General features: G+C 34.5%; 3 protein-coding genes across 4 annotated transcripts; 1 reads left to right on the forward strand and 2 right to left on the reverse strand.

The window, feature by feature from the left end:
* Positions 1 to 285: 285 nt before the first annotated feature.
* Positions 286 to 5,901, reverse strand: LOC124380789 (N-acylethanolamine-hydrolyzing acid amidase-like). Its single transcript, XM_046842045.1, has 11 exons — positions 5,681 to 5,901; positions 4,973 to 5,137; positions 4,499 to 4,622; positions 3,364 to 3,454; positions 3,211 to 3,287; positions 2,906 to 3,078; positions 1,865 to 1,927; positions 1,696 to 1,762; positions 1,402 to 1,430; positions 904 to 970; positions 286 to 501 (listed from the first exon to the last, which is right to left on the reverse strand). Exons 1-11 carry the CDS (start codon positions 5,848 to 5,850, stop codon positions 403 to 405), a joined length of 1,125 nt encoding a protein of 374 aa, XP_046698001.1. The 5' UTR covers positions 5,851 to 5,901; the 3' UTR covers positions 286 to 402.
* A 4,196-nt stretch (positions 5,902 to 10,097) lies between these two features.
* On the reverse strand, positions 10,098 to 15,915 carry LOC124380790 (N-acylethanolamine-hydrolyzing acid amidase-like). Its single transcript, XM_046842046.1, is given in 11 exon segments — positions 10,098 to 10,459; positions 10,941 to 11,007; positions 11,642 to 11,670; positions 12,280 to 12,346; positions 12,437 to 12,495; positions 12,914 to 13,090; positions 13,223 to 13,299; positions 13,376 to 13,466; positions 13,666 to 13,789; positions 14,804 to 14,968; positions 15,702 to 15,915. Coding segments are annotated over 11 exon segments (1,071 nt in total). The 5' UTR covers positions 15,872 to 15,915; the 3' UTR covers positions 10,098 to 10,414.
* Positions 15,916 to 16,684: 769 nt separating this feature from the next.
* Positions 16,685 to 20,388, forward strand: LOC124381038 (flavin reductase (NADPH)-like). Of its 2 annotated transcripts, none has more exons than XM_046842430.1 (5): positions 16,685 to 16,761; positions 17,960 to 18,146; positions 18,533 to 18,734; positions 18,978 to 19,142; positions 19,819 to 20,388. In XM_046842430.1, exons 2-5 carry the CDS (start codon positions 18,012 to 18,014, stop codon positions 19,974 to 19,976), a joined length of 660 nt encoding a protein of 219 aa, XP_046698386.1. In that variant the 5' UTR covers positions 16,685 to 16,761; positions 17,960 to 18,011; the 3' UTR covers positions 19,977 to 20,388. The 2 variants fall into 2 exon arrangements, with proteins under 2 accessions (XP_046698386.1, XP_046698387.1); XM_046842431.1 differs by having other exon boundaries at positions 17,985 to 18,146.
* Positions 20,389 to 20,407: the final 19 nt, after the last annotated feature.

Genomic DNA, 20,407 nt, shown 5'->3' on the forward strand with positions numbered 1-20,407 from the left:
GCAATTCTAAGGAATGCACACTCATTCTCACATAGAGGCAAAATAGTGCACTTGGGGAAAAGATGGTAAACTCCACACCCTTATGCCTGAAATTTTATTTGTTGGACTATTTCTGCAATTATTTCACATGTATGTTATGTTGTCTGCAGAATCAATATCTGGATCTTATCATGGCAAACAAGCCTATTAACCAGTTTTAAGCCAGTTTCTCTGACGTATGCCTTTATATTAATGTATTGCAGCATTGACCTATATGGGAAAGAGCTTATATAAACAAGACAGTAATAAATTAGGAAATGAATTTTTTTATTGATTTTGTTGCCTGTTAATGTCATTGATATACAGATGTCCAAAGATAAGACATATCTAAAGGTATGTCTAAAGCACATATTTAACATGTTATCATTCTTCATTAAACATCATATCATACAACTTATTGAAATTGCCACTGTTGTATGTGGGTTTGGAAGTACTTTTTGGTAAGTTCAAAAAGTCACATGTCTGTGAACAGAAATAACATTGAGTCAAAATGCTAAGCAATTATAATGGTGAATAAAAACTGGACAACATGGGGAAATGAAAAGTAAAGTAAATGTTAAAAATAGAAAATAGGCATCTCATTTTAGCTAATGCAACCATAAAAAAAAGAGAAGGAAGTCATGAGACCTTATTGAGTAACTGTGGTGACTTTTAGTTCATTTAATTACTTCTTTAAAATCTATTTACAGATAAATCACTCATTGGACAAATGTCTTGTGTTTTTGATATCTGAGACATCACATTAGCATCAAGAATGATACTTAATGTTGAACACAGAAGCAAGCCAAAGGCTTACACAAGCCATATATCAGTTATTAACTGTATGATGCATGTATGGTGATAAGCACTGTTGTGTATTTATACCTCTTTAACCTCAGTTCTGTATTCCTTTAGGGCAGCTGCATTCATCATTGTTGTGTAGATTGTTATCCTAGCCAGCAGGTGAACATTGAAATTAGAGAACAATTCAAAATTAGTACTGATTTTGTAAAGTTGGACAACCAATGCATTATTCAGAATGTGCATCAAGTATATGTTTAGCCAAAGAAATAGCTTATTATATAAACTGTATAGATACCAAAGATTTCTTTATGTATTTCAATATGATTATCTAATAGACAGATGGGAACATTTCTAAAAACAAGTTACAATAATTGGAGAATATACTGTATAAGTAAAGAAAAGCAATGATCTATGTTATGGGTGGGACCTGACAGAAACAGCAACATTCAGTTCCTTATTATGGAATACCACATGCCTTCAAAAAAGGGGAAACTGTTCAACTTCAGTAAGGAAAGTGAAAGGGCAATTATATTCCTTGCACTAAGTCAATCCACAGTTATTAAACAACACAGTTCTCACCTATTGCATATGGGAGGCACTGATAAAATCTAAAGGAAGAGATCAAATTGACATTAAATCACACATCTAAGCTTAAAACATGGTATTTAACACATCCAATATGTTAGATATAAAACATCTAGGGTGGTTTAATAAATGATTGCTTGCTTATTGGATAAAACCTCAAAAGATAGTTGGATTAAATCACAGTGATAACACAGCTATCCTTGGCTTCGAGTCAAATAAGCATGCTCTCTGGGAGGTAGGGATGGCATTTTATTAGCAAACAACGCTGAAGTGGATTTAGTTATTTACCTGGTAAAGAGAGCTCAAGTTGATGTTATCTTGACCTGCATCATCCAATGCTTTCATAGCAGCTCCTCTTTAAATGAGAAAACAAAAGCATATGAGACACATAAGGACAACAGAAATAAATATGAAGAGAATTATTAAAATTATGTCAAATAAAATGAGAGAAACACACCTTCTATTGTCTCGTTTTGGTGCGGGCAGCCAGTGATCGTAGTTTGTCTGAACCCTGTACCAGCTGCAAAACAAAGAAAAGAGCTATATAGAGATGAAATGAAATGTTTATGTAGAGCAGTGGTTTTCAAACTTTTTCAGCAGGAAGCCCCCTTTTGTAGGGTGAATCCTTTTGTGACCCTCAAAAGAAAACTCGTGACACAAAACATCCTCAAACTTACAATTTGACTGAAACATTTTAGATTGTACCAAAAACTGAATTTGTACAATGGTGGAACATCAATTCTGTTTGTAGTCTTATTTCTCTGATGTTAAATATACACATTTTTTTAAATTCTACATTCCATAAAATACAGTAGTACATCAACAGAGGTTTAGGTGATGTTTCAGTGTAGTGTGCTGCTGCATAAAATTATAATATTTTTTTAATATTTCTATTTTTTAATGCATCATAGTTTACATAGTTTGACAATCCTGACATAGAGGTAAAATTATTTTTTTTAGATAATTTTCTAATCTAGATTCTAGAAATTCTATGAGGTCCCCTTAGTGACATCCGTAAACCCCACCCCCGGGGGGGCTGTGGACCCCAGTTTGAGAACCACTGATGTAGATATTTAACATGCTGATATTGAACCAATCCACTAATATGTTTATCACAAGATTATTATTCAAAATATTCTCATACTATTCCATTTATCAGACTTGGTTCTTTTGACTTTCCTCTCCTACACTTTCTACACTCTTTCTCTCTTTTCTTTGTTCTTCAGGGTTTTTTTTTACCACTGTCACTCCTGGCTTGCTAATTAGGGATCTACATCAGCTGCCTTATAATGTTAAAAGTGTCATACAAATCAAATACACATACATATCAGGAATGTAGATGCAGATGCAAACATTATAAAAGAACCACCTCTTCTGTTTAATTAGTTTTTTTTCTCTACACTCTCTTTTTTACGTGAGCATTTAAAACAATATATGTATATATTTTGTATATATAATAATGTGTATATATTAACAGCTAAAAACAGGTGATGCTTACTTTCCATTGAGTGTATCCAAAGGCCAGATATCAGCAGGACCGCTCCTGTCTCTGGTGATGACCACACCTTCTCCTGGATGAACACCTCCCACAATGTAGTACACTTTAGCAATGATGGGTACATTGGACAACTGCATGACTGCACTCCTGTAGTCTGGAGCCTTTTCAAGAGTCTAGAACACACACACACACAATGATAAACGATTGTGATTAGCAAGAAAATCGGTTCCAGTTTATGTTTGAGTAAATTTGTATGCTTATACTGTATGGAAGTTTTACATTAATTTGATTGATACAGATTTTACCTCTCTCACTAGCCAGCTAACAGGAGAGTTCCTCAAAAGGAAAGTGGAAATGATATTTCCCCACCAGTTGCCTTCACCTGTGAAGAGTATATAGTGGTAATTTAAATAAATGTGAAATTAATGCAGATGAAAAGATATAGTAAGTGCACTCACTTCGCTGATTCCCAGACACAGTGAAGTTGTTTTTACTTTGCCCAGTCCATAACCCGACATAACCAGCAAAAGTAGTGCCTCTGTAGGCCACCTAGAAAACACACAGCAATATGTTGTTTTCTTTCCCAGGGGTGGGTAGTATTTATAATACATGTATTTAAAATACATATTTTAAATATAAATAGGATTTTGTCATTTGTATTTGATAGGGTTGAAAAAATGGCTTCATATTTATTATTAAAATACTGTAGAATACATTCTCAAAAGTCTACATGATAATATCATGAAAAATGCGGCCTCTGATTGCTGCCTACTCAGTATTTTGCAAAAACTTGCTGAGATCAGAACAGAAAATTGTGGTGAAGGTAAGAAAAGTGCAGACTGCCAGCTTTCAAATACTGTAGGTGTCCAATAATTGATAAATAAATATTTGATTGCCGAATATTGTACACTGATTGAAGTAGCTGCGAAGTAGGATCATAATTTTGTATCCCATTGCATGAATGACTGCCTGACATCTATGAACAGGTGCCATCAGTTGTCTTCTTATAAATGACTTGTTTGTCATTGTGTCAGTGTTGCTGATGCAAAGTAGCCCATTTTATAGAGTCAATCACAAACTGTTGGTTACATTAAAATTAACCCTCATCTGGGAGATCACAGGGATTATATATGTGAATAACTGATCTGTTAAGTGGTTGCATATATCAGAATTATTGCATGACTCGGCCAGAGAAAAGCTGTTGCTATCAAACATGGTTTACTTAATCAAATGAATCAGTGTAATGGTGAAAGGACAAAACAAATAGATCAATTAATGGTCATGATCCCTTGTAAAAAAAAAAAAAAAAAAAGTATTATACAGTAAAAAAAAACAGTGTGATACATAGTGTGGCTGCTGTATTGTTCATAGTTTATTTTAAAGCACTAAAAGTTAACGTATTTGGTATTTTAATTTTGAATACATTTTGATTTATTTTTGCCCAAACCCGATCTCTACTGATTATCCGAATTAGTCAATCTATTAAATGCATTTAAACATGAAAAACATATCTAAATAATTTGCCTTTAAGATTAGATAATGTCTAATTGAATGCAAAACAGGAAGGGTGATAAATATATAGGCATATATTACTTCTCCATTTTTGCTGAACAGAACATCAATCGTAACATTCTTGAGCACTTTATGGGGGTAGTCCATGTTTCGAGCATGATAGATTTGTCCTTTGGTGTCTTGAGCTAAAATACTGCTGCATAACCTAAAACAGATAAAGTAGTAGTATGTACTCTAGAGAAAAATGTATATATAGTCAATAGCTTTTAACTATTATACTTTGTCAGAAGAAATCTTAAGTAAAATACAGCTGTAACTTAATGCATAACAATATAATATTTAAATTATTCATTTATTTCTATGCCTTGAATTTATTTGGAGGTACTTATGTACACATCATGTCAGTAAAGACCCTCCAGTGAACTTTACACCGAGTTCAAAAACATGCAATGAAGTGTGTTTGTGTTGTGCCCAGACAGGTTTCAGTTCTAGTATAACCCAAGTGATTCATTAAGATGAATATAAACAAATTGTATGAGCAGCAGATTTACATACGGGGAAACTTCATAAGCAAAATTGAGCAGCAGGGCGTCAGCGATGTCAATGCCAAAGCAAGCTGCAATGCCTGTGATCTCAGAAGCGTAGGGCTGAGGGGTAAACCATGCCAGAACTCTCGCTATAGGTTTGATAACATGGTTAATCCATCCTGGAATTGTAGCACTAAAAACAAGAAACACACATCAAGCTAAATGGTTAATTTAAAATCTTTCTATGCAATCATTGAAGGCTACATGCTAATACAGGCTGAAAACAGGTAATTCCCAAAAATGAGTGTCTTTGCACATGCAAAGACTAAATTTTTGGTTTTATACATAATAATATACAAATGTACACATATGCTTTATTTTGGTATGTACTACCAGAAACACACAAGGCAAAGAATATCTATGTTTTAACATATTATCCAATTTCCATTTAGTGTCTTAATTGCTTGCTCTCTCTAGCTTCAAATAGTATTACTTCTTTGTCAGTTTTTATACATCTCTCTTTATGAAAAGCAGAAATAGAGAAAAAATACTGGGACACACTACAGAAAAAATAAATCCGTTTTAAAAAATCCGAACCAGATTTAATTGTTATTATACAGAAATAACTAAAGGATTTCAATATCTTTTAAAAGGAAAAAATAAAGACTGATTGTCTACAAAAGTGTCAAAACAGTTACAGGCTACAGTTGTAATTAGTGTATTGGTGTATACTCACTCGATCACCTCAGCTGCTGCTTTCTGTAAGAAATCCTTACTGAAGACATCTTTAAGTGGAGACCATCTCAGCTCCGGAGCCTGGTCCAGATTGATGCTCACCAGTGGCGGGGAAAAGTTTGCTGTGCAAACTGGAAATGCAAAGAGCAGCCACCAAAACACGGACTGCATGATCCAAATCTTCCTGTCGTCTGTTTGCAGGCAGGAAGCTGACAGTCTTTATGTCTTAAATATTGGCAAATCTTCCACAATGTCAGAGATGGTGGGTGGGTTTTAAAGATTATATAAAAATATGGGCGTGTTACTGAGTCCAGCTCTGAATTTGAACGTTATATTCTGTCCTTGAAACTATACAAAAAAGACAACTGATGTCAATGTGTGTGTGTTTTGGTATCTTTGGTAGTCATCAAGTTGGAAGGATGTCACCTGTATATAATCATACTCATGTATTTTCATACATTTTTTACTGGTAATGTTAATACTACTCAATGAGTCAGCGAATATGTTACCCTCACAAGATTTCTAATAAGATGTCATTTTTCGTAGATGATAAATAATTAAATTTATTAATACATCCTGGACAGGAATACACCTTGGATGAGAAGCCAGTTCATCACAGGACACATCACACACTCATTCACACTAAGGGGCATCAAAGACTAAAACTCACAGCTCAGCATTGCTAGTTATAATTACAAAAGAAGTCATGCCCAAAACAGACAAAGGCTTCTCATCTGTGACATGACATCATTTGACTACTAAAGTATGTAATGAACAATGTGGAGAGAGCGCCATTGCCTCTTTACTGTATTTCTGTACTGAAAAGTAGCTGATAAAAAGTAGCTCATTTAAAATGTACTTAGTGTAAAATTTACCGAGTTACTTTTTTTAATAGTGAGGGAGGGGTGGGGATTCTAGTTTAGTTAAAAAAGAAATATAAATGTCGATCTGGTTGTTTTTAATTGAAGTAAAACCTAACAACTAAAAATGCAATATGTTGCAAGTTTTGAAGTGATTTGTATGAGGTTATGTCTATGCACTGCGCTCTGCTCCTGCAGACTAAAAGAGTGAAGAGCACTGTCTTCTGGAAGAGTACAGTTTCTGGAAAGACCTTGTTGAAGCCACAGTTCAACACCATCAAAGTGACTCAAACCAATTCAGTTTACCTACAGCTAAGGATTATGTGACAGCGGAAAATCTCCTCTTCTGTAACATCCAACCGGACAGCTTTCCAGAGGAGTATGAACAACTAAAGTCTGGTAAGCCTGTATCCACTACAAGCCGATTATTTACTTTAGCCCCAGAGTTTGACAAAGTATGACGAGTTAGAAAGAAATCGTAAATGCAGATCCAGAATTTAGACAGTGAGCAACTCAGGTGTTTTTTTTACAGTGATGAATCAAAATGCATTGATTGGACACAGCATTCTCAACAAAATCGATTGTATAATCTGTTATACAGTAATGCTCAAATCTAATGCAACATCAGCAGATCTACACTAAAATATAACACTTTTCTTTCATTTCATATGATACTAAAATTGTGGCACTGGTATTTGAGCAACTTAATTTGTTAATTTCCAACCCTGGTGCTAACTAACATTAGGAATGCCTCGCAGCAATGCAACGCAACAATACAACAATTATGTAACCTCAACCTCAACACGCTGGCACAGGTTTGATGATGAGTTTTTATAAGGTGCCAGTTCAGTCACCTTGGGCAAACACAGCTTACACTGCATAATAAAGCCGATGCCTTTCTCGCACTTGAAGTCAACGTGGTTGCTTAATAAAAATGGCCAGAGGTTTGTTTCTTAAGAATTCAGTGTCATTTTGCTTGCAGCTTTGTCTGCATAACTGGAGTCCAGGGGCGCCTCTAGGGTTTCTGGGCCCCTGGCTAATTTGTAATTTTTGACCCAAGACCCCATTCCCCAATTATCTGATATTTTTGTATGCTCATGTAACAACAATCATAATCAATAAGCAAATTTAATGTAAATTCAATAAGAGACAATTAAGAGACAACTAAATTTGAACAGTTTATTAAATTACCATCTGGTCCTTTGGAGAACATTTCCTTGTTAAGTTCAGCCCTATAGACTGGCTTGGACTTATTTGCACCTACAGTATGCTTAGCTCCTAAATGTGCATCATCAAGCTTGAAAGGACCATTTACACTAATAGAAAGCAGAGTTGGTAACTGTCCGGTGTCAGTATTTCTCTCAGATAATTGTCAATAATCAAAGAAATCCTATTTCAGACTATTAATAAAAACTGCTCGAAAATACTTTGCTTGTAAATCTATTACTGCTGTTAAACCTGTCTTTTCATTTACCATCTCACACTTTTCTGGCACCTCTTTCACTACATTTTTCTCTCTGGATCTGACCTCTCTTGGTAAGGTCATTTCCCAAATGGAAGTAGCTACTTCCATATTGGATCCTGTACCAGCTAATTTGTTCAAATCAAGCTTTGCCTCTCTTGGCCCTGTTGTTTTAAATATAATAAATGATTCCTTGTCCACAGGAGTGGTGCCAGCAGCAGCTGTAACCCCTATACCAAAAAAAGGCTAACGTCAATTTGGACAACCTTAATCATTTTCGTCCCATTCATAATCTTCCCTTCCTTGCTAAACTTCTTGAGCTGATTATGGTTTTGCAGTTGTATACACATCTCACTGTGAATAATCTTTGTCGAATCCCTCCAATCTGGTAAACTCCACAGCACTGAAACAGTATTAGTTAAAGTTACATATGACCTGTTAATTGCTGGAGACTCAGGTTATCTTTAATATTTACACTTCTTGATCTAAGTGCAGCTTTTGACACTGTGAATCACTCTCTATTACTCACTTGTTTGGAAACTACACTAAATTGCCAAACGTATTGGGTCACCTGGTCATAAGTATGGTATGTGATTTTTGAGCATTGCATGGCCAGGCAGAGGGACAGATGAATCAGCCTTTTCCTCCCATACACCAAAGCTGTGGAATTCTCTCGCCATTGAGATTAGACAGGCCTAATCTTTCAGTGTTTTTAAATCTGCTCTTGAAACTCACTTTTACAGGATAACTTTTATGTGATCTTTATATAATTTGTTAAGTATTTTGTGATGTTTATTTATTGTTTTATTTTTCTTCTTATTATTACTATTATGTATTATTTTTATTATTATAAGGGGTTCTAGCATAAAATGCAGACATTTTATTGTTATTGTAGAGATTATTATTATTATTATTATTATTATTATTCCCCCTAAATCTGATCGTGCAGAATAAAACGTAAGGCATGGAGGAGAGCTTAAACTTGGCCAGAGAGTAAAGTATCAACCCAGTTGGCCAAAGGGGGGCGCTTCAGTCCAGAAAACTTAATTTCACACATTTTTGGCCACAGCTCATAGCTTTCAACTCACCATCACAGAGGCTCACCAAAAGGTTCGAAGTTGGCTGGGAGACTTTTACATAAATTACTCATGAACGGAAAGAGATATCTTAACGAAACTTGGTAGGTGTCTATGCACTCAAATCTTTGGTCAAACAAAAAAATGCATAGCTTTGCCACTTGGTGTGGTAACAAGGAAATAAAAAAATGGCTATAACTACACAACCTTTCAGCCAATTGACCTGAAACTTGGCATGTAGTGTCTCTGTCCAATGTGCCAGAATGGTTTATGTGGACAAAAACATGGGGGCCATCTGCCAATGACCTTTGAGCACCTGTTAGACAAGGTTAACGGAGGCCGATCAAAACGTAACCCAGTGGGCATGTTCGACCTATGGCCCTGAAGGTCTGTAAGAATGTTTTACAAAATCCTCCCCTGGAGTTCAATATCATGTATTTTAAGTGTATAAATAATTTAATATTGCAATTTCTTTTCGAACATACACTCAATTGTCAAATCAATTGATTGGTCTCCTCATGCTGAGCAATTTTGCCTCAAGGACCCACTGCTGTCAATCAAATAATTTATTAATTATTCTTAATTATGTTAAAAACCTACTTTTGCTAACTACTCCTATGTTTTTCATGTGATCGGAGCCAACTCAGTTCAGAAATGTTCGCTGGACAGTGCTTATCAATAATTATAAAAAAACCCCATTTCTACTCACTTTTCAAATGGTCGCCAAAATGATCAAAGTAGGCGGGTCACTTTGACAAAAATGGCTATAACTCATTAATGGAATAAGGAACTCTCATTTATGTTGCTTGTACTCAACCTTTCACTTGCTACCCAAAGTTTTGTAAAAAAAATAAAATAAATAATAATAATAATAATAATAATAAATATAAAATAAACAATATAAAATAATATCTGAAAGAGTTTTAAGCCAGTTTCTCTGATGTATGCCTTTAAATTAATGTATTGCAGAATTGACCTATATGGGGAAGAGCTTATATAAACAAGACAGTAGTATATTAGTAAATAAAACGTTTTTTTTTTTTATTAATTTTGTCTGTTAATGTCATTATTATACACATGCAGTCTCCAAAAATAAGACAAATGCAAATGTACAGCCTTTTATTAAAATTCCATCAATTATCATATAATTTAAAATGCTAAAGCAATCATTCAAAATGACTACAATAATTTAATAATATATTCAACAATTGAAGATGACAGTGGCATAACATGTTCATACAGTTCATCCATGTAGCCTTTATTATATTTAAATTTGGCTCATCTGAAATTTCAGTGTCGTTATGTGGGTTTGGAGCTACAGTAAGTTTGGTGAGGTTTTAGTTTAGACCCATGCCCTTTGTCATAAATGACTGAGCACATGTCTGTGAACAGAAAGAAAACTTAGTCAAATTTGTATTTAATTATAATGTGAATAAAAACCAGTAAAAATGGGGAAATGAAAACTGGTGTGAATGTAAAAGATGTTAAAAAAATAGACAACTCATTAGCTAATGCAAGAATAAAAATGCAAAGGCAGTCATGAGACTTCATTGAGTAACTCTGGTGACTTTTAGTTAATTTAATTACTTCTTTAACATCTAGCCAACAAATGATTACTGACTCATTGGGCAAATGTCTTATATCAAAATATCTAAATATCTGAGACACAACAAAATATCTGAGACACAACATTAGTATCCACTTCTACTGGTCAACAAAGTATAAAAGAACTAAAATTATGCTTAATGTTGAACACAGAAGCAAGCCAAAAGCTTACACATCCACTATATTTACACACTATAACTATACAGTTATTAACTGTATGATGCATGTATGGTGATAAGCACTGTTGTGTATTTATACCTCTCTAACCACAGTTCTGTATTCATCCGGGGCAGCTGCACGCATCACTGTCGTGTAGACTGTATTTCTGGCCAGCAGGTGAACATTGAAATTAGAGAACAATTCGATTTCCTAGTGTTTTTGTAAAGTTAGGCAACCAAACAAGCCTCCTTGTGTGACAAGCATATTTAGCCAGATTAATATATGAACTGTATAGATCAAGTACTGTACCAGCAATTACTTTGTATATTTAAATAAGATCAACAAATAGGTGGATGTGAATATATATATATATATATATATATATATATATATATATATATATATATATATATATATATATATATATATATATATATATATATATATATATATATATATATATATATATATATATATATATATATATATATATATATATATATAAGAGGTTCCAATAAGTGGAGAATATATATATAAATATATATATATATATATATATATATATATATATATATATATATATATATATATATATATATATATATATATATAAACATTGGTGAAGCTTAACAGAATCAACAAGATTCAATTCCTTATTATGGCATACCACATGCCTTCAGAAAAGAGGAAACTGGGTAAATCAGTAAAAGGCAAATACAACCCGTTCACTAGATCAAGAATAAAAGGCTGTTGGAACAACAATCTCAGACAGATTCACAGTCAAACAACACAGTTCTCACCTATTGCATACAGGATACACAGATAAAACCTGGAGGAAGAGATAAAAAAAACTGACATTAAATCACACATCTAAGAATAAAACATGACATAAAATGCATACAATGTGTTAATTATTAACATCTAGGATAGTTAAATAAGTTAATGCTTGCTAATTAGATTAATGTTGGTTAAAGTATGTAATGTAACACTCAAGTTGTCTAAAGGAACAGAAAAGTCCTGTATGTTACACCGTCATGGATTGCAGCACAAGCAGCAGTTTGATACAAATGGTTGGCTGGTTTACATGTCTGAAAGGAAGCAGGTGTTAAAGCTATTGGCAAAGCTACTGAAAGAACACTGAAGACAAATTACATCCTTCAAATAAAAAGCCATTTTAGATTTTCTTTATGATTAAAATGACAAATGGTCCCTTTTGAAATTCCAAGATTGGTCCTTCATCATTATTTCCAGGGAGGGAAATCTACATTTACAAACAGTGACATTTTTGTGGATGCTTGTTATTTTAAAACAGTTGTTAATGCATACAGGACTGTATAAATTGAAAAAAAAAAAAAACAAGACAGGTTTACAGTTTTATGTTGAATTTGATAAATACATTTAATCGGCAAACAATACAGAAGTGGATTTAGTTATTTACCTGATAAAGAGATCTCAAGTTGATGTTATCTTGACCTGTAGTGTTCAATGCTTCCATAGCAGCTTCTCTAATCCATAAAACAAAAGGATATGAGATACATTACAACAGCATAAATTAATATGAAAAATAAAATAAAAAGAAAATGAGAGAAACACACATTCTAGTGTCTCGTTTTGGTGAGGGCAGCCAGTGATCGTTGTTTGTTTTTAGATGGTACTAAAAAAAAAAAGTTGAAATTATGAGAATAAAGTGGTAGCACTATGAAAGTAAAGTTGTAGCACTATGAGAGTAAAGTCGTAGCAATACGAGAATAAAGTGGTAGCCCAACGAGAGTATCTATTCAATGGTGTCCAAGGACGAAACAGTGGTGAACCAGCGGTAGGGTCAAGAGCAGTCAAGGCTCAGGTCAAAGCTTGCACTTGTGTGGTCTGATCCAACAGACAAGCTATTGTAGTTTAAATTACTAAAGAAGTTAATGCTGTTAATGCTCGATGGATCAGGACTGTTTTTGCAGCAAAAGAGGGATCAACACAATATTAGGCAGGTGGTCATAATGTTATGCGGTGTAAATCTACATTGTGTAGGCAGCCATCTTAAAAAAGAATGAAAAGAATAAATTAAGATCAGATGATGCTTACTCTCCATGGAGTGTATCCAAAGGCCAGATATCAGCAGGACCGCTCCTGTCTCTGGTGATGACCACACCTGCTCCTGGATAAACACCTCCCACAAGGTAGTAAACACCAGCAATGATGGGTATATTAGACAACTGCCTGACTGCACTCATGAAGTCTGGAGCCTCTTCAAGAGTCTGGAACACACACAATGATAAATGAATGAAAGTGTCTTTGATAAGCAGGAAAGTCGGTTACAATTTATGTTTGTGTATAGTTGTTGGTTTATAGGCAATTTTACACTAACGAGCTGTGCTGCCAGATTTTACCTCTCTCACTAGCCAGCTAACAGGAGAGTTCTTCAAAAGGACAGCAGAAATGATATTTTCCCACCAGTGGCCTTTACCTGTTAAGAGAAGATCTAATGTAATTTAAATGAATGTAAATTAATGCAGATGAAAAGACATAGTAAGTGCACTCACTTCGCTGATTCGCAGTCACAGTGAACTTGTTTTGACTTTGCCCAGTCCATAACCCGACATAACCAGCAAAAGTAGTGCCTCTGTAGGCCACCTAGAAAACACACAGCAATATGTTATTTTCTCTCCTATATATGAAGTCTTCATCTCACATCTAACATTGCACATGATATGATCTAAATTAGTTACTCTAATACATGCATTTAAACATATTTAAGTAAGATGTCATTTGGGTCTGATAATGTCCATTTTACTGCAAAACAGGAAGGGCAATAAGGTAAAGCACATGATACTTCTCCATTTTTGATGAACAGAACATCAATCGTAAGATTCTTGAGCACATCATGTGGGTAGTCCAAGTTACGACCATGATAGGTTTGTCCTTTGCTGTCTTGAGCTATAACACTGGTGCAGAACCTAAAACAGGTCAAAAATAGGAGATTATTTTGTAATTGTAAATTGGTCTCTGCTAGTATACTATGGCAAAAATAATCGTACATAAATGTACCATGTATGATTACACATAATAAGCTAATAATAATAATTATGAGCATTTTAATTATTATTTAAATTATTCATTATTTTCATGGCTTGCATTTATTTGGAGTTTTTTATATTCTCAGCCTGTCAGAAAGAACATAACATGAACCTAGAAAATGTTTTAACAAACCTGCAATAAATGCTTGTGTGTGTGTGTTTGTGTGTGTGTGTGTGTGTGTGTGTGTGTGTGTGTGTGTGTGTGTGTGTGTGTGTGTGTAATCAAATGTGTGTTACCTCATTTGATTACTATAACTACAGAGCAGATTGAAAAAAAATACAATAAAATAATGACAGCAATCAGGCATAACATTATGACCACCTGCTTAATATTGTGACCCATCGAGCATCAACAGCATGAACTTCTTCAACAATTTGAGTTACAGGAGTTTGTCTGTGGGATCAGACCACACGGGGCAGCCTTCGTTTCCCACATGCATCAATGAGTCTTGGGCGCCCATGACCGCTGCAGCCCGGGAACAGCCCACAAGAGCTGCAGTTTATTCTATGACCCAGTCGTCTTTCCTGAATCACAATTTGGCCCTTGTCAAACTAGCTCAAACCTTCACTTGCCAATTTTCCTGCTTCTAACACATCAACTTTAAGGACTAAATATTCACTTCCTGACTAATATATCCCACTCACTAACAGGTGCCATGATGAAGATAATCAGTATTATTCACTTTACTCATTATAATGTTATAATGTCATCACATTATGCCTGGTTGGTGTATGTGGCTAATAATTGTGCACTGAGCACAAACCACAAAATGTATATTCTGCAAATGCAACCCTGTCCTATTCATAATTGTATGATGATATCCCATGTATAAACAAAATAGACACACCAGTTGTAGGATATAAACTAATTGCATGAGCAGCATATTTACATACGCGGAAACTTCATAAGCGAAATTGAGCAGCAGGATGTCGGAGATGTCAAAGCCATATAAAGCTCCCATGCCTCTGATCTCAGCAGCGTACGGCTGAGGAGTAAACCACTCCAGAGCTCTCACTATAGGCTTGATAGCATGGTGAACCCATGCTGGAACTGTGGAACTAAGAACAAAACAATTAGACAAACATCAAGAAAATGGTTGATTTAAAATCTTTCTATGTCGGTGGTTCTCAAACTTTTTCAGCAAGAAGCCCCCTTTGTGTAGGGTGAATCCTTTCGTGGCAAAAGTAAACTCATGATGCAAAACACAAAAATTTACTTAAACATTTTAGCTTGTACCAAAAACAACAGAATTTCTACAATTGCGAAACATCAATTCTGTTTGTAGTCTTATTTCTCTAATGTTAAATATACAAATTCTTTTATTCTACCTTTCATAAAATATACTTGTACATTGAGGTTTTGGTGACATTTCAGCGTAGTGTGCTGTGTAAAATGTATATTGTTTTATTATTTTTTTTATATTTTAATTATTTTTTATTTATCATAGTTTACATAGGTTGACAATCCTACAACGGCGTATTAGGGCCACTATGTTTTAACCTATTATTGAATTCACATGTACTGTACTGTAGTGTCTTAAGTGCTCTCCAGCTTCAAATGATTTTACTTGTTTATCTATCTTCTACATCTGTCTTTATGGAAAGAGAAATAAATGCAGGCACACAGTTCAGAATTATTACTGAAAGAAATACTAAAAAGCCAACAAAAGATTTATCACCAGATTTAATTGTCATTATATACAGTAGAAACAACTGAAGGAAAGTGAAAAAATAGAGAAGTCTTCTAAGGGTTAAACCACGGAGGCTACAGTAAAGATGAAAACAGACTCACTCGATCACCTCAGCTGCTGCTTTCTGTAAGAAATCCTTATTGAAGAGGTCTTTAAGTGGAGACCATCTCATCTCTGGAGCCTGGTCCAGACTGATGCTCACCAGTGGTGGGAAAAAGTTTGCACTGCAAACTGGCAATGCAAAGAGCAGCCACCAAACCCCAGACTGCATGATCCAAATCTTCCTGTCGTCTGTTTGCAGGCAGGAAGCTGACAGTCTTTATGTCTTACATATTGGCAAATCTTCCACAATGTCAGAGTGAAGGCGTGGTTTTAAAGAAAAGTCAAGTCAAGTCAAGAAGCTTATTTGTATATTTTTTAGTACAATTTCCATTTTTCCACTCAACAAGACAGCAACTATGTTAAATGTATTGATTCATCCTACACCTTGGATGAGAAGCCAGTTCATCACAGGACACATCACACACTCATTTACACTAAGTGGCATCATAGACTAAAGCTTACAGCTCAAAAATGCTAGTTATAATTACAACTTTAATTACAAAGTTATAATTGCATACAACAGGCATGCAAAACACAGACAGAGCCTTCTCATCTGTAACATGTCATGACTTCTAAATACAATGAACAATGAAATTACATCACTATTAACAGCTGAGTTTGATTTTAACGTATTCAAAACGATTACAGTTGATGTTGGGTTGGGAAATTAATCTGCTGTACATTACAGCAATGTTGAGTGGACTATCATCATTATTCTGAACTCCTTCTAAATCCATTTGCACTACTGCATAGGCTACTGTTGTGTGTGCACTGATTAATGAGTGCATGCTTGCATGTGTTTATTGTAGTGTGAATACGATAGGTACAGAACATGTGCAACTGTATGCATGTATATTTGTGTTTATGGGCAATACATTGATTGGTCTTAAAAAAGGCTAAATACCGTTGGAAAAAAGAGGAACTGGCAACACAACATAAACGTTGAAAAATAGCGCCTCCTAGTGAATAAATAGGAATAAAACTGAGATAAGCAAGTAGGCGGAAATCAGCTGTATGGACGAAACACCTATCTGAGGGAAAATAATATATCAAGTGAGGGTAAGTAAAGCATATAAATACAATTTCTTCGCATAGTATATGCAACAGAATAGCGCATGCGCGCTGTGCCCGAAACCTAATACAGATGTTTTCAGTTGTAGTGTCACTTTTCTTTGCTTTCAATCCGTGGAAACGTGGGTTGTCAGCGTTGACAGGCACTAATTGAAAGACTGTTTCCTGTAAACAAACACTAACAGACACCACTTTCTACATTTATTCCGTAATATACAGATAAAAAATGGTCTACACAGTGATCTTGTAGTTTTTGTGAGCTGCTATTCAGCAGGTTAAGTGATGTAGGTGAAAGAAAAATTGTTCTGGTTTTAGGTTCTTGCAATAACATCTATCTATACACAAACACATTGTGTGTATATACATACAGTACAGACAATTTTGGACACACCTTCTCATTCAAAGAGTTTTCTTTATTTTCATGACTATGAAAATTGTAGAGTCACACTGAAGGCATCAAAACTATGAATTAACACGTGGAATTATATACATAACAAAAAAGTGTGAAACAACTGAAAATATGTCATATTGTAGGTTCTTCAAAGTAGCCACCTTTTGCTTAGATTACTGCTTTGCACACTCTTGGCATTCTCTTGATGCCTACTTTGAAGAACCTACAATATGACATTTTTAGTTCACTTTTTTGTTATGTATATAATTCCACATGTGTTAATTCATAGTTTTGATGCCTTCAGTGTGACTCTACAATTTTCATAGTCATGAAAATAAAGAAAACTCTTTGAATGAGCAGGTGTGTCCAAACTTTTGGTCTGTACTGCATGTATAATATATATAAACTTTTGGTCTGTACTGTGTATATATAATATATATAAACTTTTGGTCTGTACTGTGTATATATAATATATATAAACTTTTGGTCTGTACTGTATATATAATATATATAAACTTTTGGTCTGTACTGTATATATAATATATATAAACTTTTGGTCTGTACTGTATATATAATATATATAAACTTTTGGTCTGTACTGTATATATAATATATATAAACTTTTGGTCTGTACTGTATATATAATATATATACAGTACAGACCAAAAGTTTGGACACACAAGGTGTGTCCAAACTTTTGGTCTGTACTGTATATCAATTTCTAAAATACAAAATGCTGCATTCGTATGTTCAGCAAGGTTGTAGCTACTGAAATACTGTTGTTTGTTTTTAAAGTCTATGTTTACTTTCTGTTTGGCGGGAGTAAATCAGTACGGGTGATCTGAAGATGAAGATTGCAGTGCTTGGAGCTACAGGACAGACCGGGCAGGAGCTGGTAAATCAGGCTCTACAGCAGGGGCACATTATCACAGCCATAGTGAGGAATCCTTCCAAACTGACAATTAGCCATGAGAACCTTAAGGTAAATACCTAACATTCTAAACACCTGCTTTTACTTCTCTGCTGCTGATCCAAGCCAGAAAAAATGTGTATGTGGCTTTCAAGACAGAAAATTTTAAACAGAACCAAGGAATAAAGGAGCATGTCGAAATATTATACCTAAAAATCCTTTTCAATCTTCATAAATACCACTGTTCCACTGTTTTTCTTTTTGCAGATATTTATTAAAACATTTACTGATACACTGTAAAGCATTGTGTCCATTTACCATGATACACGAGTCAGTGAAATATAAAGAATGCTGTATATTTATTCGTTACTATAGCTAGATGCTCTCAAAGTTATAAAACATGGTCGTTATGGAAGTAAATTGTATAACATTGAAAAATATTTTTTATCTCACAATAGGTGGTGGAGGGGAATATTTTCTCAGAAAACAATCTGAAGCCAATATTCACAGGACAGGATGCGGTGATGTCATGTCTTGGGTTCCCACCATCTATTTTCTATGGGGTTACCGGCTATACTCAGTCTATGACAGCAACCCTCAGTGCAATGCGAGAAGTCAAAGTGAACCGAATCATTACCATGACATCATGGTACACAGATCGTAAGTGCTCTAAATTCAAGTACGGGTTTTAATAATACAGGTTTGTTCATATAATACTTCTTAATTTACTGACTTAATATATGCGATTTGTGTCTTACCTGCTATTTTGTATAAAAGGAGCAGATTTGAGTTTCTGCAACTAAACATTTATATATTATATATATAATTATAAAAGAATACAATTGCTGTCATAATTCATTGCAAAAGTCTCAAAAAAGTAATATTTTTCTCTGCTTTTTGCAGCTAATTCAGGGACTAGATCTTCTTTTTTTGTCCGCTATGTGTTGCTGCCAATAATCCGGAGTGTTCTAAGCAACATGTATGAGATGGAGAAGCTTTTGGAGAAGACTGAGAACATCAACTGGACTGTGGTTAGACCACCAGGGCTACAGAATACTCCAGTAACAGGTGGGTTAGTGAAAATGATGCTTCCATTGAATCCTGGTCTATATCACCGTTAAAGGTTTACTGAGAGATACAATATTTTAGCAGAAAAACTTTTGAATAAGAGCAATTCTGACAGTTTTGGAATCAATTCTTGTGTGTCATGATCTCTGAGTGAAATGGAAAATACTCCTCTTTACCTCTGTCTATTATGACACCAAACAATCATGAGCTTTTGTAAGCAAGATGGCAGTTAATGTGACATGAGCAGTACACTCGCATACAGCCTGTGACTCTGAGAGAGCATGTTCATTCATAAGATTTAAAAAATGATTTACACACTCTTGCTGTGTATGTATGACAATTTCTTAATAGCAAAATAAATAGACAAACATTTTTATCTTCTCCCAACATCCAGATTCAGCAGTGTTTTAATTGAATGAAAGCATGCTTTTTTTCTCTTCTTTGATATGCCTGTTTGCTTAAAAGATAAGCTGCTTTTTGTAGAAAACATTCAGTTAAGACATAGAAGAATAGGACAGTAATTCGTGTCCAAAGCTCTTTAGTTCATAAGGATTAATTATAGTCTTAACTGCTCAAAGATGGCTCAATAGAGAAAGATGATAATAAGCATCTAATCTGGACTTTCGCATTCCTAAAGCCTATAGTGTGTTGTTCATGCTTCTTTATCTGCCAACAGATAAGGAATTCCTAACACATGAAGGTTACTATGTGCCTGATGAGACTGGCTATCCTGTAGGCCAGACTGTGTCAAGATCAGATGTGGCTCGCTTCATGTTGTCTCTGCTCAGCAGCAACACCTGGATTAAGAAAGCAGTTGCTATCATCACCAAGTAAATTAAAACCTTGATCCATGCTAATGCAGGGGAGTTCAAAGCACACTTAAAATGTTTCCTGTTTATTCTATTCACTTCTTATTTTTGAATGCGGTTAATAAAACACTAATCTCATATATAATTATATGCATACTGTATCATATTAGCCAAAGACTCTGTATATGCATCTGACACCATGTGAATTTCTTGAATTAAGTTTCTGCTTGTTTTTAATGTAAAGATGAATGTTGATGATCTCTTTAGGCCAGATAATCATAAAATAATCTCTTATAAGCTAATATAGAAATGGCATGTGAGTTAATTATACTAATGAGGCAATACTTATTTTTACAGTACGTTTGAACGTATGTACTGTGTATATAGGAGCAAAATTTGTTGTCTGCTGACTTTTTAAAAATAAATATTTAGTTTAATCACTGTGGTCATTTGCCT

Source organism: Silurus meridionalis, chromosome 27, assembly GCF_014805685.1.
Source record: "Silurus meridionalis isolate SWU-2019-XX chromosome 27, ASM1480568v1, whole genome shotgun sequence".
NCBI lineage: Eukaryota > Metazoa > Chordata > Actinopteri > Siluriformes > Siluridae > Silurus > Silurus meridionalis.